The sequence below is a fragment of the Choloepus didactylus genome, chromosome 6, assembly GCF_015220235.1.
Source record: "Choloepus didactylus isolate mChoDid1 chromosome 6, mChoDid1.pri, whole genome shotgun sequence".
NCBI lineage: Eukaryota > Metazoa > Chordata > Mammalia > Pilosa > Megalonychidae > Choloepus > Choloepus didactylus.
Window position 1 is genome coordinate 99,521,605 of NC_051312.1, and position 27,133 is coordinate 99,548,737.

General features: G+C 34.7%; 1 protein-coding gene across 7 annotated transcripts in view; it reads right to left on the minus strand.

Moving 5' to 3' along the window:
- DLG2 (discs large MAGUK scaffold protein 2) overlaps positions 1 to 27,133 on the minus strand; it is a 2,332,374-nt gene that overhangs the window by 957,762 nt on the left and 1,347,479 nt on the right. For 2 of the 7 annotated variants that reach the window (XM_037840912.1, XM_037840907.1), the window contains exon 1: positions 5,669 to 6,504. The exons of the other annotated variants lie outside the window; for them this stretch is intronic. In XM_037840912.1, the coding sequence (XP_037696840.1) occupies positions 5,669 to 5,746 (78 nt within the window). In that variant the 5' untranslated portion in view covers positions 5,747 to 6,504. Of the gene's footprint in view, positions 1 to 5,668; positions 6,505 to 27,133 lie in introns of those variants that run through there. 7 annotated transcript variants of the gene reach the window in all.

The window sequence follows — 27,133 nt, forward strand, 5'->3', positions numbered from 1 at the left end:
ATGAGCTCTCAGAGATGCAGAAGGCTCTAAGAATGGGACCTGAGAGGACAATCTGTCCATTCCTGTCTCCAGGTCAGGCTACTCTTCAAGCTACCTTGAAGCAAAAATAGACACAGGAAGATTCTCTCACTCACTGAGGATTGGCCAATCTTCAACATCAGGATATTTCTTCTTAAACTAAATTCTACACTTACATTCCTTCTTTCCAATCTATATTTCATAGAGATAAATAAACTTGATATCTAACTCATTCCAAACATACTTCATTATTTAGACACATGGAGGGAGTGTTGTTCAGTAATGAAAAGCTTAAGCTTTAGACATGGTGTCTAACCCTAGCCACCCACTGGTGATGCATTTTCTCCCTACAAACTAATAATAATAGTAATAATCTCACTGGGCCCTTGTAACGATAAAAAGCATAGGACAAGTTATTAACTCATAGAAAGAATTTGATCAATATTAGCCATTAAGGTTGTTGTTTAGACTTATGAAAATATATAGTGAAAGGCTTTTTCTTCTGAAATCCAAATGGCAACAATTTGATTATGGCTTTTAATCTATTTCTTCCATAACCTTCATTTTCCTTTTTCCTCTACTCACTTACCTTCCCAAATCCATAATAGGATGCAAAATGCCAGTTAATTCTGATCAGTGTAGGACAAAATGGATGACACATTTTAGGATTATCTATTACACTTCCCTATGAAAACTATTATTATGCTTTGCAAAGAAACAAGATTAATTTGATAGCAAGTTTAACATTTTAAGTACTTCATTTATATTAACTCATTTCATCCTCAAAAGAAATCCATAATTTTTTCAGCATATACCATACTTCATTGATTGTTAAAATGCACATTTTTTTTTTACATTTTAACATCTCTGAAATCAGGATGCATCTTGCAACTGACGATATGCTACAGCTCAACTGCTTATACATAAAGCATTGTGCATCTTAAAATTGAGGACCACCTAGAATCAATGAAATAGGATAAGAGTCAACCATATGCCAGGCATTCTGCTAGGCCCTAAAAATAAAATGGTTATCCAGAATGAACAGTTCTTCATCTCAGAGAATCCACATTCTAACAAGGAATACAGAGAAATAAAAAGGATTACAACCAATGTAAAAGCTGCTGTGGGAGACTAGGTAAGAACCTCTTGGGCTTGTAGGGAACAGGGAAGTCTTCCTGATGATGATTATGTCACCTAAGTGGGAGCAGAATTAGTCAGGGGTAAGATTATGCTGTGATCTGTTAGTCAGAGGGAACAGGGTAAAGACCTAGAGGCTAGAGAGACATGGTCCATGCAGGGTTTTGGAGTAGTTCAGTATGCTGGATTTAGAGTGGCAATGAAGGAGGAGCAAAGTTTGATGGCTGAGAAGAAAGCAAAGACCATATCATGATGGGCCTTGTGGACCATGTTAAGGGATCTGGATTTTATTCTGAGGACTGTGAGGATCTACTGAAGCATAGGTGTACTTCCATCTGGCAGATGAGAAAACTGAGGCCCAGAGAAGTCAAATGATTGGCTCCAGGATAGACAGCCCAGCGTTCTTCACACTATCCTACAATCACCCGGAACATCATTCTCTCTCTCTGGCCATACCACCAGCAAATGCATTACTAAGTTATCATTCATTTTAGTTTAGATTGAATTAATGTGTTTGGTTTAGATGGAGAGGAGGGTAGAACGCGGGTGTTGGCTCTTAAAGAATTCTCGAAGGTGAATATGGCTTCATGTCATGATATTTGGGCTCAGTTCCATCACTTGCAGGTTATACATCACTGCCAAGCTCATCCACAGTTGTGCCTATTTGATGATGAATACTAATGCCAGTCTTTTCGAAACACATGAGTCCACTTTTCTTACTATATGCTTAAAAGATAAAGAAGTAAACATAAAAATTAAAACAAAAATAGAGAAGAAAAAGCTTGCTGATGGCTCAGTGAAGGTTCATAACCTCAAGCATTTTAATACTCTGGCATTTTATTATGTCACCAAAAATTGCATTTCAATTCACCATAAAGCTAACTAAATGAAGCAATTTAAGTTGAAATTTGACAAACAGGCATAAAAGTAAGACACTATTTTCTGAATTAATTACACAGAGACAAAAAAGAAGGAATAATTACTTGAATGGAGATATTCTATTCCAGCCAGGCAGTCTTGATTTCAGATTCTCATTTTTTAAATAATTTAGTTCACAAAATTTGTTGGTACGTACAAACCGTCCTTTTAATGAAAGAATAACAAAGGACCTTTCTGCTTTTCTTTTTTTTAGAAAAGCAATGTGAATCACCTAACATCTTTGACTCACTAAAAAGAGAGCACATCTACAATCGCTAAGACTTTCGATCCTTTCTGATGAAAGATATCTTTGGTTTCTATAGGAATAAGCAATGTGTATAAATGCCAATTTTAGGTTATGGTGATATGACAATTACTAGCTATTTAAAAGGAATAGTAGGTGCCAAGATGATGGCTTGTTACACTTATTCAACTAGAGAGGACAACGAGTGTGACATTTTAAATAACGGGACAGAAAAGTTTCTATTCAAGATAGTCTAAGTGTAGTCTGATCTGAAAAAAGAGGGTTGGGTTACATGATCACTAGCTTTGATCCTGTAAACCTTATGGCTTTAGTATTCCAATATCAGAAATGGAATGGTTAACCTTACTCGGACAGGACAGGATTAGGGGAGTTGGGAGAATGATAGGTGGATGAAAGAAAAGTGCTAGAGTCACAAAGAGTCTGTTTTAGACTATCTGGGGCAGCCTCAGGTTCAAATCCCATTGCTTAGTATGAGCCCTGAGACCTTGGGCTAACTACTCTCCTCTTCAGGACTCAGGTCTCTCAATTGTTTGGAAAATATAATTTCTACTTTATGGGATTGCTGTGAGGATTAAATGAAACCCTATGTATAAAGCAGGTGATGCATAATGTGTGTGAGCAGGGGCCATCATTATCATCATCATTGTGATTATTCTGATTGACATTGCATGAAGCTATTGAACTTTACTGGCATTGAAAGAGGGGAAACAGTAGACCAGGCAACCAGGAAAGGCATACTGCATGTAAAAGAATGGCATTTAGGCTTGCTCATTCTCAGTTAGCTTTTCAATTAACCCTAGCCTTGAGGAAAATACTTCCCAGAACATACCTGAATGCTAAAATAGGACTAATGGGCTATGATGGGTACAGGTTATTTTATTAGAGGAGGAGGAAACAAACTAGATATCACCTGCTTCATTTTGGCAAAATCAGAAAACACTGCCCAAGATACAGATTTATCCCCTACATGTTAAAATATGGTCGGAATCTATCAACTGTTCTTTCATATTTAACTATACTGGTCATTTTCTAAATAAAACTCAATAATTATCTTATTTTATATATTTTCTTCCATTTGATAATAAAGCATGACAACATATCATTAGAAGCACTTTATTTCCCCTACTGTGTTTGCAATTACATGATATCTGATTTTATAGGAATACTTTGTAAGAATTAATTCAGCTTGAAGTATTTGCTAATTGACTTCTCAAAGGATATTACTGAAATAATTAGATAAAATATTAATTTGCAATAGTTGGTTTAAATAAGCCATGTGATGAAATTAGGTACACGAAATAAATAAACTATTTTCCATTCAACAAGCATCGATTGAGTGCCTACATTGTTCAAGGCAGCACACCTTTTAATTTATTCCAGGAACCCTGTGAATACAAATTCCATGAAAACAAGAGATGCTATTTTTTATGCTGGTTATCATCACCCAGTGTTCAAAATCAACTCCTCCTAACTTCTTGGCTAAAATAAGGACATCAAAGTTAATTTTTCCTTTGGTCTTTCTCACTCAGAGAGCAAAACTTCAGTTTGCCAATGTTTTTTCCCTTGCGTGAATGAATCTTCTTCTCTCAGCGACAGAAAGAATTTAAAGCCCTTTCCCCTAAATTTGCTTTCTTCTTGCTTATTTTAAGCATTAGACATCACTGAAATAAAGGAAAGATATTGGAGGCCACTTACTAGTTTTTTCCTACACTATAGAATCAGAAGCCCATGTCACTTAGTTAGATTTACATCCTTTCAGTTTCTATACACTAAATCTTATATAGCTGTGGTTCCCACATTCAAGCCAAAGTCTCAATTAAGTGTCACTGGGAGATTCAACTTTTCTTTGCATACTAATTTGGTATAAGGCATTATCTCCCAGTGGCTTTCAGAGCCATTTGTGGTGCCTGACAGTCCTTTCATCTATACAACCTATAATTTTCATAGGAAGAAGGCACTTTTTCAAAACAGTTGGCTCCAGTAAAAGACCTACTTACAAATCTCTGTTCTAAAACATTACTTGAGAAGCAAAAGACTGTTCGATATAGGTATTGAAAATATATGTAGTACTGGTGCATGGACATTAGGTTTGTAATCTTTTTATATGTCAAATATAGAGTGGGGAAGGGACCAAACTCACCCCAACCCTTGCCTCCACCCCCAACTCCCTTGCCAAAGTGACATTAAACTAGCAGTCAGTCATCATTCTACAGTCCTCAGATCTGGACATTCTAAAAGGCTGTGACCTTAAAACAAGAAGTCCAGTGATGTTTTCTCTTTTCACCCTACAATGATATCATGGTTTGCCACTGGATTCTTACTTATTTTATCAACTTTCCCAATCTGAAGGAATGAATAGCAATTTAAAGTGAAGAATCTTTACAACTGAGAGAAAGGACCGTGCCAGACACCAGGAGAGCTATCTGTGGGTCACCCACACAAGCAGATCTAAGGCAGAAAGGAAATTGGGCCAAAGATAGAATCTTCAGAGTAATATGGAAAATCTCAGTTTCACAAGATTCTGTTACCTTTGGAAGTTTCCCCAACACCTATCAAATTGGATACCAATTCCCTAAATCTCACAGTTTGGCCAGTGTCTCAGAAAGCCATCATCTTCTGTAATCCGCAAACTTGCAGTGCATCCTAGGATTTACAGGCCAGTTCAATTCCACAGATAAATATAATTAATGAGTAAAGTCTATATAGAAACTCTCTGGAAACACCTAGTCACACTGAATGAAAAAAATGCAAAGCCATTCTCTAAATGCCCATGACTCCCCTGATTATAAATATAATTCTTTTTCATTGTAAACACTTTCAAAATGATGGTTTTGTTGATTTGAAAAGATGCCAAGCACCCCTTTGGATTCTGGTCAATGTTATTGAGCTCCTAGGACACCCACTAGGATACAAGTACTGGAGAAAGGCTCAGGCATTTATAATGGCCCCTTTAGAACCAAAGATCATAGTAATAAAAATAATGCAGTATAGCAACAAGTTTAATTGAGAGCTCCCTGAGCAAGCAAAAAATTGCAGCTGCTTGATTGCTTTCATCCTATGTCACTTAAAGGAAAATAATTCTGTTGGGATACTCTATCAATTGAGGATTTCATCAAATATTTTGAATAGCCAACGATCCTGCTTAACCCCAAACATTCCTCTCCCAAGCGAACTAGGCTCCAAGAGTTATCCCTTCTCTAAGTGGCATAGAGCACATTCACAGTGAGAGGCAGGTTTTCATCCCAAGCTAATAACGACTGCGTCTGTACTCAGACCGGCAATCCAGCTGGCAAATCGCAAAGGTAATCTTCATCCCCACTCATTCCATACCTTCTCTGATTTCGCCTTCCTGGCATTGTGCACGAACCTGCGACCCAGCTTCTTGGCATACCAGATAGAGGCAAACATAGCGATGCCAATGGAAGGAATTCACAATGAAGCTGCTGCACAATCAAGTTCCCACCTCGGCTCAAAGACAAACGGAATCAGGCTGTAGCTGTCACTTGCAGGCTGTTGCTTTCTCAGTTCCTCTCATGCTGGTTAGCAGAGGGAGAGGGTGGGAGGAGGGAGGGGGTTGGTGGGGAAAGGCAGTCCTATTTGGCCAGTCCGCAGGTATATTTACATCCTGCCAGCAGGAGGTCCGGGTGAGGCGGGAGCTGCCTTCCTGGCCAGCTCACACACATCCAGTCGGCTAAGGGTCTGTCTGCAGTTCTTCAGCACCGTCACCACCAAACTCCATGTGTGTCAGGAGGAGGAGAAGCCGCAGTCAACTCGTCCGGGAGGCGGCTCACGAGACGGCTCACCTCGTGCTCTAGGCTCCGGCAGTTTCACTCCTCGCTTGGCTTCCCTCTGTCTCAAAAGTACGTGCTGGCGACAGTGGCCGCGTACAGACAGATGCACAAACTGCCTCGCAGGTAAATCCGCCAATACGGGAGCTGCCAGGCACCGGGAAGAGGCAGGACCACCACGGCTCTGGCCTTGCAGGCACAAACAGGTGTCCCTAGAGCCCAAGTCCTGCTTGGATCCTGCGAAATGACTAACGGGGTTGTCAAAATCGTTGGAAACCTAAGCATCCTTCCCTTGCCCCCTCCTCAACCCCATTTGGTCCAAAGAAAGTCGCATCTCTTCCCACCAGCTAGCCTTATCCACAGCTTGCTACAGAAACCTTTTCTTTCTTTGGAAACTGGCCTGGGACAAAGGGCAAAGTAAGCAGGATGGAGTGTCCTCCCAAATGCCTGTGTGAACAAGGACTTTAGTCTTTGGAGTCATTGGTCTATCTCTAAAGCTACTGGAACCTCTTTTATAAGAACAGATTTTCAGTGCAGAAATTGGAAGGTGGAGAGGGGCTTAAATCTACCTTTAAACTCAAATAGAACAATCCAGTCTCCTCTTCTCTCTCTCCCTCCCCCCCCCTCTCTCTCTCTCTCTCTCTCTCTTTCTCTCTCTCTCTCTCTTTTTTCCTTAACCCCAGGGTTTTCTTGTAGTGATCTCCAGTGTTAAATGAATGACTGTAATATCACCATTGGGAAGGCAGAGTTATGATAGCTCTTAAACCCTGCTCCTTTGAAGAATTTTCACTTTTGATTCTACCACTAGGTGCTTCCAACTTCAATAATCTTGCTAGGGTTTAGACTATCACACAAGGCACTTTTAAGTTAAAATCAATTTTAGGAGACAAATGTTTCCTTCAATGAAATATAATGCTTAACCCCTTTATAAATTCTCCCAAGGAATAAAAAATAAACTGCTCCTGTTGGTAAGGAAAACCTGCCTTCCAGTGACATGCAAATAAGAGCCAATCTAATAAACGTCTCACAGCTGGTCTGATAGAACTGCCCTATGAGCACCTATAGAGCAAATAATGTCAATACACTTGCAGATACTTGGAAAAGAGTTCCATTCTCTTAACATAATTTACTTGACATCTACCTCTGAAGAGGCCTGGGACTGAAGTCAACTGAATGCCGGATTCTATGCTATACTGGAGTTCCTTGTACGCAGTTGCAGGCAAAACAAGGCAGTGTGGGATAGGATATTGGTGGTCAGAAAGCATGTCCATGTTATTCAGTAAGCTATGTCTAGAATAGTGCTTACCACAAATCATTCAATGTATGTTTGTTGAATGATTCAATATATGTTTGTTGAATGAATGAATGATCTAGTTTCTAAACCTGGCTCTGCTTCTAATTTTTGTTTCCTTGTTCCCTCTGGGCCTGATTTGCCTCATCCATAAATTAAGAGAGTTGGTCAAATGATTTTTAAGGTCCTTTCCTGTCTTATAAGTGCATGGTCCTGATTATGGGTCTTCATGGAAGGGTACGTATTGAACAGAAAACTAGTATTCAAAAGAGGCACTGACCTGTAGTGAAATGACTCAGTGTTCTGAAAAAACAATCTGGCACCCTTGGAGCAGCCCAGAAACTTCTGCCTTCTTCATGTGCCTAGCTGCCACCCAGAGTTTTGTTTGCCCATTAGCTGTTTCTTTTGCTTTGTGCTCTCACTTCCTACAAGCTTTACTTTCCTTTCATTTCCTTTTGACTCTCTTAGACAACCCCTGTGCAAAGTTCTCTATATCACACCCTGTGCTCTTTGGAGGAAAAGTGCCACAAAAATCCAACAAATAAATAAATGATAACTCCTGCTTAGTTTTCAAAGAGCTACTCAGCAGGATCACGGATTACCCAAATCTTGCCACTATGCTAAAGATATTCATTATGCACATGTTTGTCCAAGCCATGTTGCCATTAAAAGAATAAGTTAACAAAATAAAGTGTATAAAAGAGGAGAAAAACCAATTACCTTTAAATTGAGTAGGAATTTTTATTTTTAATATTTTAAGATTGAATTAGGCAATAAAGAGGTGAGAAGAAAATGTTGAACTTTCAAGCCAAATATTGTCCTCCCTTCATAAGTTTTCCTAAGACATTAAAACTGAGGGTTAGAGAGATCTTTGATGTATGGTCATTTTGTTCATTTGTTTGGCTTTCATGCTGAACCTTTAATGACCTTTTTCACATACCTGACCCAAAGGCTTTATAAACTTTTATGGGATGGAATTCTTTAGAAAATAAATTGGGCCTAATGGATAATGTTTAACTTTAAAAATAATAACTATTGTTCTTTGAATAAGCAGTTAGAGATAGAAAAGGCAGCGTGTGGTAGGATGTACGTACTCAGAACCCATGCTTATGTTATGCACAGTGCTTAGCACAATGTATGGATTCAATATATATTTGTTAAATGCATATATGACAAAGTTGGAAAATCCACAAACTGGGAAAGGCTGGAAGAGCCAATAGAGGCATATACATAAATTTTCAGTTGTAAAATTTGTTTGAAATGTGGGTGTCACGTCAATGGAATGAAGTCATTGCCGTATTTATACAACCGTCTTTCCTGGGTTCTCTGTGGGCCGATGTGTCTGCTACAAAGAGGGTGGCAGCTGCCCACAGTAAATCTAATAGTCTCTAACCATTGCTTTGCTGATTGAGATAAATAACTTTTGCAGCTCTGCCATGTAGGGGAAACAAATTTTTCAGACACTTTCCCTCATATATCATCAGTACCTGGACAGAAAGTTTCCTTTATAATTTCATATTTAATATCTCTCATATAATAGAAGCCTACTGGTGCAGCTGAGTTTGAGATGCAACATTAATCCTTTCAAGCAGCTTTGAGGTTCATGCCTCAACACAAATACTGTGTGAACCTCCTCAGAATTCTCAAAGTAAATGAAATCAAGCAATTAAATATTTTGCAACTACATTTTCTGCCTAGCACATGAATGACTTTCTTTTAAAAATCACCTAAATTGCCATAGATAATTATAAAAAAGAGTAAAAATTAAAACCTGGAAACTAATATCTGGTATTTTGAAAAGCATCTAAAAGAATAAAGAAAAAATATATATGAGGCATAAATAAGGTAATATAGAAAAATCAAATATTCCTGGTTTTTTTGTTTGATTTGTACATTTGATGTACTTTTGGCTAACATTTGATAGTGGCCCTTTATTAAAGAGCAGCTATAGAATTTATGACTAAAAGAAAATAAAAATAATATTTGACTTCAAGTCACAGGAACACCAACCTGTTGATATTAGTCACCTCTCCAGAAGGTAGTGGAAATGAAAAGATAAAAATAGGTTGCCTTATAGTCTATATCTATTGTGTTTTATTTGCATCTTCTACAGTGAGAACATATTCATGTATTACTTGTGTGATTAAAAAAGTAAGACATTGTTCTAGTTTGCTAATGCTGCTGGAATGCAAAACACCAGAAGTGGATTGGCTTATAGAAAAGGGGGTTTATTTGGTTACACAGTAACAGTTTTAAAGCCATAAAGTGTCCAAGGTAAGACATCAACAATCAGGTACCTTCACTGGAGGATGGTCAATGGCATCCGGAAAACTTCTGTTAGCTGGGAAGGCACATGGCCAGCATCTGCTCCAAGTTCTGGTTTCAAAATGGCTTTCTCCAGGACGTTCCTCTCTAGGCCGCAGTTCCTCTTCAGAATGTCACTCTCAGTTGCTCTTGGGGCATTTGTCCTCTTTTAGCTTCTCTGGAGCAAGAGTCTGCTTTCAACAGCCATCTTCAAACTGTCTTTCATTTGCAGCTCCTCTCTCAGCTCATGGGCATTCTTCAAAGTGTCCCTCTTGGCTGTAACAAGCTCCTTCCATCTGTCTGAGATTATATAGTTCTCCAGTAAACTAATCAAGGCCCATGCTGAATGGGTGGAGCCACACCTCCATGGAAATTATCCAATCAGAGTTATCACCCACAACTGGGTGGGGCACATTTCCATGGAAACAACCTAATCCAAACGTTCCAATTTAATCCCTACTTATATGTCTGCTCCACAAGATCACATCAAAGAATACGGCTTTTTCTGGGGGACATAATACATTCAAACCGGCACAGACATATTTTCCACAAAAATTTATTCAGTATTTACTACATATTAAACACTGGCAACCCCAAAATGAATAAAATACAATCCCTCCTCTCAAATACCGCTACATAGCTGGGGACACAGATGTGTAAAGAAATAAATTTCAATGCAGGATAGCATTACAACAAATGTGTGAAATACAATGTGAGAGCTCAGAAAGAAAATTACTAAATGTTCTTTGGTTTCTATATGATACACATCCAATAATAAATGTTAGAGGGCAAATGCAAAAATCAGTGTCCATGTATTTAAAAGGGTAAAGAAATAGCTAAATCATCCCATTGACTTTACCTCTATGGACAACAAAAATCTACATATGTGTATCAGAGTCAATGTGTACAATCTGGCCCAGTTGCCAGTAGGTATACCTCTGCCCCAAAGAGAAAACCAGACATGGAAAAATGTGAAAAAATATTTTGAGTCACTCCAAATAATAAGCGTAATGACTCTGATTATACATGGGCTAAACCTACCTTGTTTCATCTGCTCTCAAAATTATCAAACTAATTTTTCAAAGTTCGAATATCTCATATATACTTTCTTTTAAATGTTTATTCATGACATATTTTAAGCACCCAGAAATGTAAAGAAAATAACACTGATGTGGCTACCACCCAGATTTTATAAATATTATCTTGCCATCTTTGATTTAGATTAATTTTTTAAGAAATAAAATCTTCATAATATAGTCAAAATTCCACTTCACATTCATCTCAAAACAATTCTCTAAAACATTCTTGTACCTTTTTTGTTAAGCACATACAACTTTCTCCAGACGATAAGACTCAAAATGTAATTTGTGGATCATAGGAAATGCCCATCTTTAGCTTCATTTTATTACAAATTGTGCTCCAGTTTACATTATTCATAATTTATAGAAGTCCTTATTCTAGATAACATTCAGTAAAATAAAATTTATTAGTTTTTCCCAAACATAATACACAGTGTTATTTCCTTGTAGTTTTGATGGTTCTTTTCCTGATTACTAATGAGACTTAGCATTGTGTCTATTGGCCATTTGAGCTTCCCTTTCTTCATAGCTTTTGCCTATTTTAAAATCAATATTCTTATTGATTTGTAGAAGTACTTCATGTATTCTGCAAACTAATCCTTTACTTATTAACATGATTAGAAAATATCTGCTCCCAGACTCTGTCTTTTAAGGTCTTTCATATTTTATCATACAGTCTGAAAAAACTTTAATGTACTCAAATTTATCATTGTTTTTCTTTCTGTTTATATATTTTTGTATCATATGGTATGTTTCATTATCTAAAGGTCATAAATAAATTATCTTATATTTTTTCTAAACAATTTAAATTTTTGTTTTTCACAAGTAAATCTTCAATTGTTTCTTCTTTTTAATTTATGGTATGAGATTGGAATCTAATTTTTTGCATATGACCAGCTATCTCGGTGCTATTTATTTATGCTTGTGGTTACATAAGAAAGCTATTCCTTTTCCTTACTGACTTATAATACCACCTAAGTCATATGTCTAGATCACATGCATATGCATTTAATACTGTACTCTTGTTTGGATTGTTCCATTTTTATTTACTTCTGCCAATATCACATTATCTTAATTACTGCATTTTATATAAATCTAAACATATGAATGGTTAATTTTTATAAATTTTTACAATTGAACACTTCACTTTAATACTATCTCCAGTATTCTGTTTTTACAGCATTTTAGTTCCATCTTGCTAATCCCCACCAAAATCAGTCATTATTATTATTTAGCAATCATTATTATCCCTATTATTATTATTATTTTACAGTAAAGGTTTACTTAAAATAACTCCTACAGATAACCAATTTATTTTCTCATGATTATTTTTAACATCCTACCCTGTCTTTCTGCATTAAATTTCCTTCTTTCTGATATACATATTTAGTAGTTCCTTCTGCAAAAGTCTGTGATGGTTAAACATGTTCAATCTTTTAATTTTTTTCCTGAGAAGGTCTATAGAAAAACAGAGATTTATAGATAGACAATGATTTTCTCTCAACACTTTGAAGATATTATTTCTCAATCTTCTGGTATCTATTCTTAATGATGAGATATCTCCTGTCAATGTAATTGTTCTAAGAAATGTGTCTTTTTCTATGGTTCGTTTTAAGTTGTTTCCTTTGTCTGTGTTGAATTGCAGTTTCATGACAATATTTCTTTCTTTTTTTAATCCTGCTTGGGACTCACTATGATTCTTTAATCTTACTGATTGTTTAAAATGTCCCAGTCATTATCTCTATTCTAATATTTCTTCTTGCTTATTATGTCTATTCTCTCCTTCTAAAATCCTGTAACATTTTTCCTAAACCCATTTCACTCTATCCACCCTATTCCTTCATATATCTTCTATTTTCCCTCTCTTTCCTTCTCTGTACTGCTTTCAGGGTTATATCCTCAGATCTGTATTCTAATTACTATCTTTAAGATTTTAGCTATTATTTTACCTGTTCACAGAGTGTTTACTTTTAATGGACTGTTACATATTTTTAATTTTTAAAGATTCTACATTTCTTCTTTAAATTGATCTAATCTATAACCATCATATTCTATCTCTTGGTATAATTTCATGCCTTCCTCTGTCATATTAATAAATTAAAACATTACAACTTCTTTGTAGTCTCTGTATGAAACTCTCATTACCTAACTTTTGTGAAGGTCTGATCTTTCCATTTCTACTCATTGTGGATGGTTTCTGTACCTCACTGTTATTCTGAGCTCTTCTTTAGCAAAACTGTACATCAGGGGCTTGGGGCAGTTCCAGAGACTTTCAGTTGTGAATGTGTTGCTACAGAATAGTTTTGCACATCTTTCTGCTAGTTGCCCATAATTTCACCATCCAAGAGCAGTTTCATGTTAAATTTTAGACTCAGGAATATTCTCCCCACATATTTTTCCCACCCATAATAGAAACACACTTCCTTGTTACTTCTCTAGGCTGAGGAATTAAGATTTTTTAGAAATCCCTTGATTAAAGAACTCTTTTAAGTTCTTAGTTTTATGCAGACTGAGGTCTCAGTTTAATTTCCCTTCCTTTGGTGAGCCTAAGGTCAAGTTTCTTTCCCTGCATGGGCATCAAACACTCTCAACCCAGTGGCTTTTATTGAGTCCCATTTTCTCTTATGATACTGTAGTGTAAGCTCAGGAACTCAGTGCCCTGGTCATCATTTTTACCAATACAAGTGAGTCAATGGCATGTCCTAAATGAACCTAAATGAACCTAAAAACAAAATACAGAGAGTTTAATTGATCTGCATAGGAAGTTTTAGTGTTAAGAAGCATGTGGGACAACAATATGTATAGAATTTATTGTGAAATGTTTTGTAGAAGAGATTCTGGTAAATCAACTAATTAAAATGCTATTTAAAAGGAATTGAAATAATTAATTGCTTTCAACACTATATTTGTGACCTTGGACAAATTATGTCAATTCTCTATAAAATGGAGTAATAAAGGAAACCATGCCATTATGTTGAAATAAGGATCAAATGAGATAATACACACAAACTGTTTAGAGCAGTGCCTGACATACTGGGTGCAAACAAACAAAAAAATATGTGTTGTTTTTTATTTTTATCCATCCTCTAAACTCTAGGAAAGACAAAATCTACAATAGTCCAGATGGATAACATGGGCTTATTACTATGCAGAAGCAAATAATGATTTTTTAAATTCCCTTATATTTTTATCTAACCACTCTTGCTTTTAGGAAAGTCTACCTTCTTTCTTCTTAAGCCCTTTCCTGTCTTTTACATCTTTTGATGCCAAAACTGTTTACAGTCTCTTTTTAAAATTTTTAACAAATTTAAGAGCTTTTAATGAATATTTTCTTTAGATTTCTTATAGTTTGAGTCTTCTCAGAGTTTCTCTTCATTTTACAGTTCTCTCACAAAAAGAAAAACTCAAATGGATCCAAAACTTATATAGTAATTCTGAACCAACATGCTATGATTTTCCCATATGCTTAAAATTAAGTTTTGTTCAACTGAGGATATAGACTGATAGGGCAATGACTATAAAGAAAAATATTGCAAAGTGGATATAAGTGAAGAGCGAAGTAGAAGAGCATCAAGTCAACCCTCAAGAACATGCAAGAACTTTGGCTTATGAGTATAAAAGACAATGCAGTAAACAGAGTAACAGATAGCTTTTCTAAAACAGTTATACAGTGCTAAAGTGGAATAATTTTGTAACTGAGAAATTACAATTCAGTCTCTTCAAATTATATGTCCTCTCAAAGCATGCCACACATAAAGACATTTAAATATCACTAATCTAACCCGACCTCTTTGGAATGTGAACTTTCCATTGGATTTTCTAACTGAACTTCCTAATTTCCTATTTAAACTTTCCTAATTTAGTTAGGCAGCCTAGGATCCTCAATGACTCAACAATGGATTTATTCCCATCTATGGAGGTGGGTGGGGGTGATAGTTTTGGAGGTAATATTCTTGTTTTTACTTTCATTTCGACCAGTTGTCTTACCTCTGGGCTATAAATGATAATGTTGAATTACATAATTAATCCCTAAATTTCCCCTAAGCTTAAATAATCTATTAGTTCATGATATTTATGACTCAAGAATTGACCTGTAAGACTATGATCTTTTTCCAGTGGCTGTTTTTGATGAAGCTGTAGCCTTGCTCTATCATTCCTTTGAGTCTTCACAAAATTATTTTCTGTTTCCCTGCCCTACCTATGTACCTGCATCTTGCTATTTTGTCTACCTGTGGTCACTTCTTGCTTATTGTCATTCTCCATTTGACAAAACCTTACATATTTTTTGAGACTTGGCTCAAGAATTTCTGTGAAACCTTTCCTGAACTCTCCAGATAAAGCAAATCACTCCCGTCTATGTCTTCTATAGCACTTTGTACATAACTCAGATTTAACGTATTAAATTTATTTGTTATTACCTTGAACTTACAAGTTTCCCCCTAGACAACTGAAAATTTCAAGAAAAGTACCATGCTGTATCTATTTTTTTGAATCCTCAGTGATTTGCATAGGTCTTTGCATAAGACAGGTACTCAATAAATATTTTTGAATAAATTAATAGCTATTTGCTGAATTAATGAACAACTGAATGAGCATATTACTTTAATAAAGTTGCTTAATAGTGCTGGGGAAAAAAGAAAAGAAGGCACTATATAGGCAAACATTAAGCATTAATATTATTCTCTTTGTTTTATATTTTTACTTCTTAGTCATCTACACACTATATTAGGTAAGTCAATGCCACTATAAGAGGGGTCCAAATTGCTTAAAAGAAATACTGTTTCTAAAGGTAAATCAATAGACTTGTTGATTCATTGCCTAAGAGCTGTCAGTTATTTTTACCTTTTGTAATTCCTCCCCCACCATAGGTGTAGGCAATCTTTTGCCAAATTTAATAAATAAAACCAACTCATAAGTAAATAAATACACTCTTTCTTCCTTAAAAATGAGACTCACTAATGAAAACAACCCCAAAACGTACAAACCATCCCTTTTTCCATTCTGCCACCTACAATAAATGGAAACAGCAGCTGCTAAATCCTCAGTGCAAATTTCAATTGTAGATAGCGTTACTGAAAATATTCCATCAAATTGCAACTTCTCTCCAGCATAAAGAATATATAGAGTTAAAAAAAAAAAAAAAAAAGATATAATAGCATCATCATGTCGTATGGCTGACTATGGAGAAAAGAGAAGAATAATTACTTGCTAGATCCCTCCTATATGTCAGCTACTTTACATTAAACTTCTGCATATGAAGTTAAAGTACCTTGCCTTCAAGATACATAAAGTATCTTGCCCACTATGATACTTAAACATTATTTCAGTATTTACCATTATCTACTTTTCCATATTCACATACTACCTCTAATGTTGCTTACTTAAGAAAATTGTAAAATTTAATTTGACTCATTTTTCCTTTAGTAAATTTATTTTCAAAGAGAACTTAGCAAAAGAAGCAAAAGCCATGATCATTTTCCATAAATAGTAAGTAACCATAAAAATACATAAAATTAAACAGAATAATGCTTGTAAAAATAAAAACAAAAAACAATTTTAAAAGTATAAATGAAAGATAATTGATGGTTTGTTTTCTATTTACAACTGTTTCCTAATTTACATTAAAATTATAAGTATTTTTTTTAAATGTTTGCTATGTACCTTCTTAAATATACCACACTTTATGAAACACTCTCAACTCACTTAATTCTCACGTGAAACTCTGGGTCATATATTACCCTATTTTAAGAGATGAGGAAACTAAAGTTCAGAGAAATTAGGTAACTTATCCAAGGTCATTTGCCTAGAAGTATTAGGCTTTGAATCCTGGATTGCCCCTTACTTGCATCTAGATTTTCAAAACTTGTCTGGGCCTTATTGCCTTTATCTTTAAGACAAGGCTAATAGTACAAGAAATGTCAGGTAAAAGCTTATGATAAAATAAAAATAAATGAATCAGAGGGGCAAGTGTATACATTTAGATAATATTCACTAGCTGAGGAGTTGGAGTGGTGAATACAGGCTTTCTTTAAGAAAGCAAATTTGAGTTGGGCCTTAGAAAACAGAACAAAACAAGAAACACATTTTTGCCAAAGGAAATAGCATGAGAAAAAGTAAAAATGTAGGAAAACATGAGATGTGTTTGAGGAACAATGAAAAATTAGGCAAAAAGGCTGTAGCCAAACTGTAATTAGACAATGCCAATAAGGGTTTAATCATGATAAATATGGCCAGAGTTGGAGATAAGGGAGAATGATGGAAGTAGAAGAGATAATGAGGGTCTTAATTAGGGTGATGGCAGTAGGAATAAAGGCAGGGATCGATTTAAGAAACATTCTTTCCTGATATCCTAGACTAGGTTTGTACCCTTAACTCACTCCTTTAGCACACAATATGTTCCTTTTCAAAACATTTATCATGTTGACAATTATATATTTAATATATGTACTTTCCTTGCTGAATGGGATATTCCCTGAAAGCAGAGACCATGCCTGTCTTTTCACCATTGTGTCCCCGTTGCGTAACAAAGTGCCTGGAATATAATAAGTGCTCCAAAAAAGATTTATTAAAGGAATGAAGAGAGGAGCAAATAACTGAGGAGATAGAATCTGTAAAATTAGACAGGTAATTTATGGGCTGAGAGCAGACTCAAAAACAACTGAAGAATTGAACTTAGGGGCCTTGGAGATACTTTTAAGACAAAGGAAGAATTTGCTTTAGCATGCCCTGATATTTCATTGAAGTTTCTATTTCTTCCCTTGACTTTTTAATCATTTTAAGTATTCTTATTTTACAGTCTCTTTCTGAAACTTTTATTAAATGAAGTTTCTAAGAGTTTTAATTGTCATTTGTTGTGTCTACTGATTCTTCCTCATGGTCAATAGTTTCCAAGTGAGGGTTCTAAACTTTCTTTGAAGCTTCTCTAAAACAGATGATTTTTTTTTAAATGAGGTAGTGTTGTGGCAATTATTTTTTATTTTTCTGTTCTGGGTGCTTGGGTGTTCTACTGGTTTTAACCTGTACCTTGGGACTTTCCACATCCATATAGAAAAACAAAAGAGGTGATAATAGGTTAACTTTTAGATATGTTCATGTCATGATATGCCCCTAGAAAAGTCAGGAGAGCATATGTCTAAAAAGCAATGTGATGGAAGAACTTATCTTCCATTCATTCATTTATTCACTTGTTTATTCAACAAATGTTTATTGAGGGTTACTATATACCAAGCATATTTCTAAGCAATGAGGAAATAAAAGTGAACTAAACAGATAACAATTCCTCATATAGCTTACATTTTAGTGTAGGAGAGAGATAATAAAGAAGATAAATAGGAATAAACATAGTTCATGTAGACAGAGATACATACTAAAGAGAAAAATAAAACAGAGAAATGGTGGGATAGTTCAATTTTTGATAGGTTAAGCAAGGCAATCCTCACTGAAAAAGTAATGTCTGAGTAAAGACCCTAAGGAAATGAGAGCAAGTCAGTAGGATATCTGGGGAAAGAATATTCCATGCAATGGTCTTATGAAGGACCTGTGGCTGGTTTGTTTCAAGGCAGTGAGGAGGCTAGTTGCGGATGAAATAGCGTGCGGGAAGAGGAAGGTGGTAGGAAATAAAGCAGGGAGGTAAAGAGATGGATGAAGCAGGAGTGAGGAAAGCAGATTTTGTAGGCCTCCTAAGCTATTGTGGGTACTTTGACTTTTGTTATGAATGAGATGGGAAAGAATTTAGAGCAGAATGCTAAAATGATACGACTAATGTTTTAATAAAATCACAATGGCTACTGTCTTGAGAATTTTGACCGTTAGGAGTCAAAGACGGAACCAAGGAGAACATTATTGCAATTATCGAGATGAAAGGTAATGGTAGCTTAGAGAAAACTAATACACATGGAAATAAAGAACAGTGGTTGGGTTCTGGACACATCTTGAAGATAAATCCAACATGCCATACTGCTAGATTGGAGGCTGGATGTGGGAGAAACAGTAGAGGCAAGGATGACTCTAAACATTTCGCTCTGAGCAACTAGAAGGCTGAACTATCTCTGGATGACATGAAGAAGGCTTTAGGTAGAGCAAGTTTTGCAGGAAAAATATGAAGTTTGGCTCTGGACATGTTATATTTGAGTTATCTTTTCAAAATCATAGTGGTGATATTGAATAGGCTGCTGGATAAACAAGTCTCGAGTTTGGAAGAAAATACAAGCATGTGAATGGGATTAAAGCCATGCTCACTGGATGAAACAGAGAAAAGGCTCAAAGATCAAGTCCTTGACCCTCTTAACATTTACAATAGTCTATTTAATATGCAGCTCATTGCTGACCTGTGAGTTCCATGAAAGCAGTGATTAAAATAAGTGAAAGATAAAGTTGAGGGTATATACAATGAATTTCCATGGTATTTAAGCTGACTAGAGAAGGCAGTAAGGACAGGAGACAGGAAAAAACCAATGGAAAAATCTTAGGATTAGTGTATCATAGGACCAGATAGGGAGTGAAGGTACGACAGATATTTGAGGCTTGTATTGAGTATACTATGTTTTATGTGGTTAAAGATACTTATCAACCTAATATTTATCAAGTTTGTAATATGAATCAAACACTTAAATACTTATTTAATGCTACAAGGTGATACCTATTTTGTGCCCAGTTGACACATAAACAGATTCAAAGAAATTAAATAACTTGCTGGAGGTCACTCAGGATCCCTCTTCCTAACCATGCACATGAGTGGAGATAGGGTACCTGTCATATAATACCAACTCCCTTTGTCCTTGAGGGAGGGCTGAAGCTCCTGAGAGTACAATCAGGATAAGTGTTGGGGATCAGAAACCTGTTATTCTTATTCTCAGTGTTCATGGCCCTTGTTGTCTCCTTTGGTATTTGGTGAAGTCTTTGTAAACATTTTATTCTGTCTCAGGAGAGTTGAAGAGAAAAAAAAAAGGTTTATTCACAATAGGTCTTTATCAAGTAAGGAAGCAGCTCTATCTGGAGCGCCCTCAGGGGAAAGAAAATTCAGGGGAACTGAGTTAGGGCACCTTGATCCAGCTCCCAGTCTGCATATTCTCATAAAAAATACTAATAAAATAGGTGATTAGCTAATTGCAGAGCCAAAGCTCCAGAGGAAGATGGTAACCACAAGCACAAATTCGGGACCTGTCCTCATAGAATATGATTGCTCACTTAGTGGAAAATGATCAGCCAATGAGAGGAAAAAATGTAAATGTATAATGGTACGATCACTTTGGGAATGTAACATGATATCATCACTTTGTAACATCAGTTTGGAACTTTCTTCCAAGGTTGAACCTACACCTACCATATGACCTAGTAATTCCACACCTAGGTGTTTACCAAAGAGAAATGAAAGTATATGTTCATGCAAAAACTTGTATGAAACTTCATAACAACTTTATTTGTAATAGCCAAAAACCTGGAAACAATCCAAATGTCCATCAGCAGGCGAATGGATAAGCAAATTGAAGTATATTTATACAATGAAATACTACTCGGCAATAAAAAGGAATGGACCACTGATGCAAACAAAAAGATGGATGAATGCCAAAATAATTACGCTGAGTGAAATAAGCCAAACAGAAACAAGCACATACAGTATGATTCCATTTATATAAAATTCTAGAAAATACAAACAAATCTATAGTGACAAAAAGCCCAGCAGTGGTTGACTGCAGAATGGACAGAGTGAGAGCAGGGAGGGATTACAAAACAGCACAGGGAAATATTTAGAGTGACAGATACATTCATTACCTTGATTGTGGTGATGGTTTTACAGGTGTATACATATGTCAAAAGCTATCAAATTGCATACTTTAAATACATGTAGTTATATATCAATTATATCTCAATAAAACTGTTAAAGCAAAAACACAAAAGGACACTTAACATTTAAAACTTAACCAGGACAATGACTAATTTGATTTTCTTTAAAGGAAGAGAGCTAAAAAGTCAGAAATATTTCATAAAAAAAGGAATATAAAATAATGAAGAAAAGAAGCAGAAACTAGGACAATTTATCAAAAACTTCTGTTTCCTTTTTTTATGCTATCTCTACCTAATTTCTGCTCTTCTCTTCTCTCTCACCTACAGCAATTTACCTAATGAAATTTCACACCTGTCCATTTCTGACACCATTTAACATTTTGTAAAGTGCAAATATTAACAATGCATTTTGAGCATATGTTTCTGTCTGGCCTGCATTGCAAGTGAATCAATAATGAGTTTAAGAGAATATAAATATTCTATTTCTCTTTTCCATTTAATTTAGTTTAGTTTTGGTGTAAAAACAAACTTAATCATTTAATTTTGATTTCAGAAATTGATTTTTATATGCTTTTTTTCTTCTGTTGCATAAGAAACAAAGATTTTGAAGTCTATACCCCAAACTATTAATCTCAGTGATTTTTGGCAGGAAAATTATTCTAAGTGATCCTGGGAATGCTTTATGCAATCTTTCTTTGCCCAAATGCAAGAAAATTAGACTTGTTTTTCCATTTGGTAAGGAAAACAAAGGAATTATTAATAAGGATCATACATGGAAGAATGCATACTAGAACCATACTACTTTTCATTGAACATTTTAAAGGGACATTGAAATATATTCAAAGGTCTGAACAGCAAATATAAGTTAGGATTCCACATCCAAGAACATGTAGAAAAGTCCTCCCTTATGGGGAAATCTGCTTCAGATTCAGGAATAAGGGCCAAAATGATCAATTTGTTTCCTGTCGGCACAGCTCAAATCACATCCTTGACTCAATAACACTGAGCTCTTTCCAGCACATCCATTTAGGGAACTTGGCTCATGTTGAGGTATCTGTAAGCCCTAATGTCTATGAGAACGAGCACACCCATGCCAAGGAAGTATGGAACACTGGGTTCTGAGCAGAAGGGCTTTCACCCAGTACTGTAGTTTGCATGAAAAGCCTGGTGACCAATCCGCTGCCAGATATCTCCAGGCTTTTGGATAGAACAACTCAAATGAATTCCTTTAGCTCATTCACTGAAGCTCTGCTGACAAATTTTAAATTATAAATTTATTTAGAAATAGGAGTAGTTACCCACCAGAAATAAGACTACATGGTAAGTAGTTAAGTGAGGAAATAACCCATTGGAATCATGGTTGGCCCAGATATGTGATGGAGGAAATTTACATCCTAGTGAGATGTTCTCAGAGCCTATCACACATAATTCACATAATGATGATAAATAGCATTTGAGTGTTTGATCTCTGAAGCATTGTGCTAAGTACTTTACATGAAGTTCAAACCTCATCATAATTTCTATGAAGACAGGAATTAACCTTAACCCTCTTCGTAGGAATCTCTTAACTGCCCTCTCCTTTGGCCTTTGTGTCTCGAATGCACATGAGCACTCCTTACCCTTCTCTAACCTCTGCCTGGAATTCTCTTTCCCAGATATTCATATGGTCCCTCCTTTACTTCCTCCAAGTTTTTACTGAAGTTGTCACTATTTCAATGAGGCCTTTCTTGAACATCTCACATAAAACTGCAACGCCCACCTCCAACTACCAAAATTCTCTTCTATTCATTTTTTTTTAATTAACAAAGTTGTGGGTTTGCAGAAAAGTCACACACAAAATACATAAAATACAGAGTTCCTATATACCACTCTATTATTAACACCTTGCAGTAGTATTAATAATTGTTGTAATTCATGAAGAACATTTTTGTAATTGCACTATTAACTCTGATTGTACTATTAACTATGGTCTATCATTTATAATAGGGTCCATTGTCTGTGTAGTACAGTCCTGTGTTTTTTTTTTAATTTTTATTCAAGTAACATATATACAACCTAAAATTTCCCCTTTTATCCACATTCACATATATAATTCAGTGCTGTCAATTACATTCACAGTGTTGTGCTATCATCATTATCAAACCATCCATTACCAAAACTTTACAATCAACCCAAACAGAAACTCTGTTCAACTCAAGCATTAACTCTCCCTTCCTTACCCTCTATCCAGCCTCTGTAACCTATACTCCAGATTCTGATTCCATGAGTTCGTTTTCAACATTGCACTAAGCATTTAACATCATACTTCATGTCTTTATTTTATTTCTTCTCCACCACTCCCACCCCTACTAAAGTGCAAACTCTATGAGGGCAGAGAATTCCCTTTTTGTTCATTAACTAGAATCCCTGTCATGGTATAGGTGTTCATTAAACATGTGAAAGTGTTGTAGTGTTAAGTAGTAGCCACTTGTTTCATAAATTACTAGGTTAAAAGCAAAAACATCTTTAAATAAATCTGTTCTTAGTTTAAGATTAACCACTAGTTTTGCTAATAAACCATGTTCTGATAATTTCATCCAAACATATATTAGAAAACAGCAGGTTAAACAATTTAACTAAGCAATAATTAAATTTATTTTATAATTCAGTTCAATTTATTAGCAGATGCAAAAAAAGTATGTGACAACCTAGGCTTTGCCTTCCTGAAGCTACCAGTCTTGTTGGAAAGAGAAAACAAATAACCTGAAACAAATAGAAGACATTATGTTAATTATTTAATTTATCGTTTATTCTCTTTGTTCATGGAATAAAATATTACTTCCATATTCAAGGCATTCTGAGCTACACAGGTGCTGAGGGTATAGAAGTGAATAAACATAGTTCCCACTTCAAGGAGTTTACAGTCTGGTAAAAGAGGTAGGATTAACTACAAGACAAAACTTACTAAATGGAATAAAAACTTGATAAATGGAATGGAGTTTATTTATAATTGAGTAAAAAGATGAAATGATTTGAGAGTTCATAAGCGGGAGAAATTATAAAGACAGTATGTTATAAAGTGTGAAACTGAATATAATCAAATGCTAAACAGGTTGGCATGGACAATAAAATCTTACTGCCTATCACTCCTGCATTTGAAATACACCAGGGATTTTAGTGAGATTTCATGCAGAAAATTACCTATGCCAAGAATCATATTTCTCTAGTTCCCTATGAAAGAGCACTGGACATTAAACAAAGTATAACCCCGAATGATGTTTCCATCTGTTCCTGGGAGTAATTTCATAACCTTAGTTTTGTTCTTCATCTCCCCAGTTTTGCAAACAAGCTGAAGAGAAAGTCTAGTACTAATTTCCCAAAAGTACAATTTAAAATTAATGTAAAATTGATTAAGCACAACACATATCACAAAGCAAGCTGTTACATTACATATGAAGTACTGCCTTCCCAAAATAGGGAGATAAATAGAAAATAATGTTTATTTTGAATACTAGTCCTGTTTTTGTCAGACTGTACAAGTGATGCTATTTTTTATAGAAAACCTGAAAATATAGAACAACATAAAAATAAAAGTAAAATTTACTTATAATCCTGTGGATGATTGTCTGTTATGTGAATATATCTAAAAAAAAAAAAAACTGAATTAAAAAAATTTACCTGTAATCCTGTTTTTTCAGTGCTAGAAACTGATATATTTCCTTCCATAATAGGTGTAGATATAATTGTTGGTGTGGATAGAAATGTAGATACTGGTATAGCTTTTGATCATAATTTGGATAATGTTTTATCCATTATTGTGAGAAATTGTACTATCATTCAATAAGCTTCAAAAACATGATTTCTCTTGGCTGAATGACATTCCATCGCATGTATGTGCCAACTATTATAAACAATGTGATAAATATACAAAAATGTTTATTTGGTTTTCTGATTATTTCATTAGGATGAATTCATACAATAAGAATTAATTACTAAATTGGTGAAGACATTTTTGAGATTTCTATTAAGTGTTGTCAAATTGTTTTCAAAATGTTACACCAATTTACATCCTGGTTATCAGTACACTGGAGAGAACGTTCCCCACACGCTTACCACCTTGAATACTGCCATATTCTTTTCTGAATCTTTTCCAGTTCGATAGCCAAAAATCAATACCCATGGAGATTTTTTTACATTGTTTAAATATTGACTTAGAATATTTTGAGTTTATTAGAATTTATTTTAATTTTTTGTGAATCTTCTAGGATACTGAAAATGTTCATATTGATTTTTAAGAGCACTTTACAGTTTAAGCACAATTATCAAAAATTGTGGCTTTTCAATTTTTTAAATTTTAAACATAATATTTTTAAATGCTTATGTAGTCAAATCTATTTTTTTCTTTGTGATTTCTTCTATTGCATTTATAATTAGACAGCTCTTCCCAAGTCCAACATCAATTAAATATGGACTTTTTTGTTTTATTTTTACATTAGCCTGTTAATTAATCTGTAACTAATTTAGTGTTTATGATATAATCATTGATAATATTTCTTGAGTGAAAGACTGAGTACCAAACATTGTACTAAATTCTCTACTTAAAATATCTATTTTAATCATCATAATCATTTTATGAGGTAATAATTATAATTGTCCCTTTTTTCACATGTGAGAGACCTAATGTTTATAATGTTTGACATATGCATTCAAGCTCATATGACTAATAAATGATGCAGCTGGGTTTGAACGCTAGTAGTCTTGAAAGCTTTTTTTCTCAACTACTCTATTTAAACTAATGTTAGATCTGGCTCTAACTTGATTTTTCGCAAATAGTACACTTTCTGCACATTCAAAAAACTATCTACTCTCCCTTTGATTTGTATTGTTTCCTTCATTATATATGGCATTATTGTATATATTAAGCTCCACTTCACAGTTATCCATTCTATTCCACTAACTTGTCAGCCAGATCTTGCACAACACTGTATCGTTTTATTTGTTGCAGCTTTGTAATGCTTAGTATTACATAATATAAAAAATAGGCCATCCATTGTTCTACTTTTTGACAAATAACATTGCTCTTTTTATCCATTTATTATTTTAAGCAAACATCATAATCATTTCCTTAGGTTCAAATAATTTATTATTTGGCCTTTTATGAGTTGTATTAAATATTGGGAAATGTTAATATTTTTAAATGTCACATTCCCTATTCAGGAATATGGGTTATCTTGCCATTTATTCAATAACCTTTGACATTACAGAGTAAAATTTTGTAGTTTTCATCTATATCTAGCACAAGTAGTACTAGAGTTATTCCTATGTATGCTGTACTTTTTTGCTGCTATTAATAATGGGATATTTAAATTGTATCCTCTCTTTGCTAAGGTAATTACGTAAGGTATTGATTTTTTTTTTGCATACTTGCCTTATATCTGTCACATCTCTTGAGTTTTCAGCAAAAACAGCAATTTAATTGTCTCTTTAATATACCTCTTATTATGTTTCATATCATATTTCGCTGGCCAGAAATCTCAGAATAATGTTAAAGCATAATAGCTATGACAGCTATCCTTCTTTATTTCCAACTTTAATGGAGATGCTTTTAATCTTTCAACATTAAATGTGACAGAAATTGATGGTTTGGGATAGTTATTCTTTACACTGTTAAGTGTGTAACATTTGAATTTTAGTTTTCTAAGAGCTTTTGTCAGGAATAAGTATTTAATTTTATCAAATTTATTTAAAATACTTTAGAATGATACATTTTTATTTCTTTGATCTTTAGATGATGTTTCATAGTAATAGTTTTTTAATTCAATCATCTTTGCTTTCCAGGGATTAAACCCTACTTATTCTTAATCTATGATTCTACAATTCAGTGCTAAATTTTGTCAGATGCATTCTATTTATGATTTATGCATCTTTACTTACAAATGAGAATGGGTCTCGGTGCTTTGCCAGGTTTTGACATCTGAGTAACAGTAACTACATAAAGTGAACACATCAATGAATAAATGATGAATTACACTTAGGGGATGTGCTAGATAAAGGAATCCAAGGATGAAGACTTAAAATTTATACTAAAAACAGAGTTGGCTCATTTCTTATATACCTCTCTCATATTCAAATTCACTTTCTTGGAGTGCCCTCTTCTTTAATTTTTCTATTAGGAAAATTATTATTATATTTAGTTCATAAATTCTTCCATGAATCATATCATTTTACCATTATTTATATCTAACACTTACTGAATGCCTGCTTTTGGTCAGTCATTTGTCAATGGATGTTAAGTTTTCAGAATAGCCTAATTTATTCATTCATTCATTTATTCAAGTTTTATTGAGAATATTTTATGTGCCAATCACTTCTCTAGGTGGTAATGGTGCAGTGAGGGATAAGACAGGTAAGGTTACTGCTCTCATGAAGCTATTCTCCCACATAGATGAAGAATGTTACGCTGCTTTGTAAAAACAATTTGCCCAAATTCATATACATTATAACTGAAGAAATTATTTTACTATACTACCCTATGAGACACTCATTAAAAAAAATTCATAAAGTGGCTTTC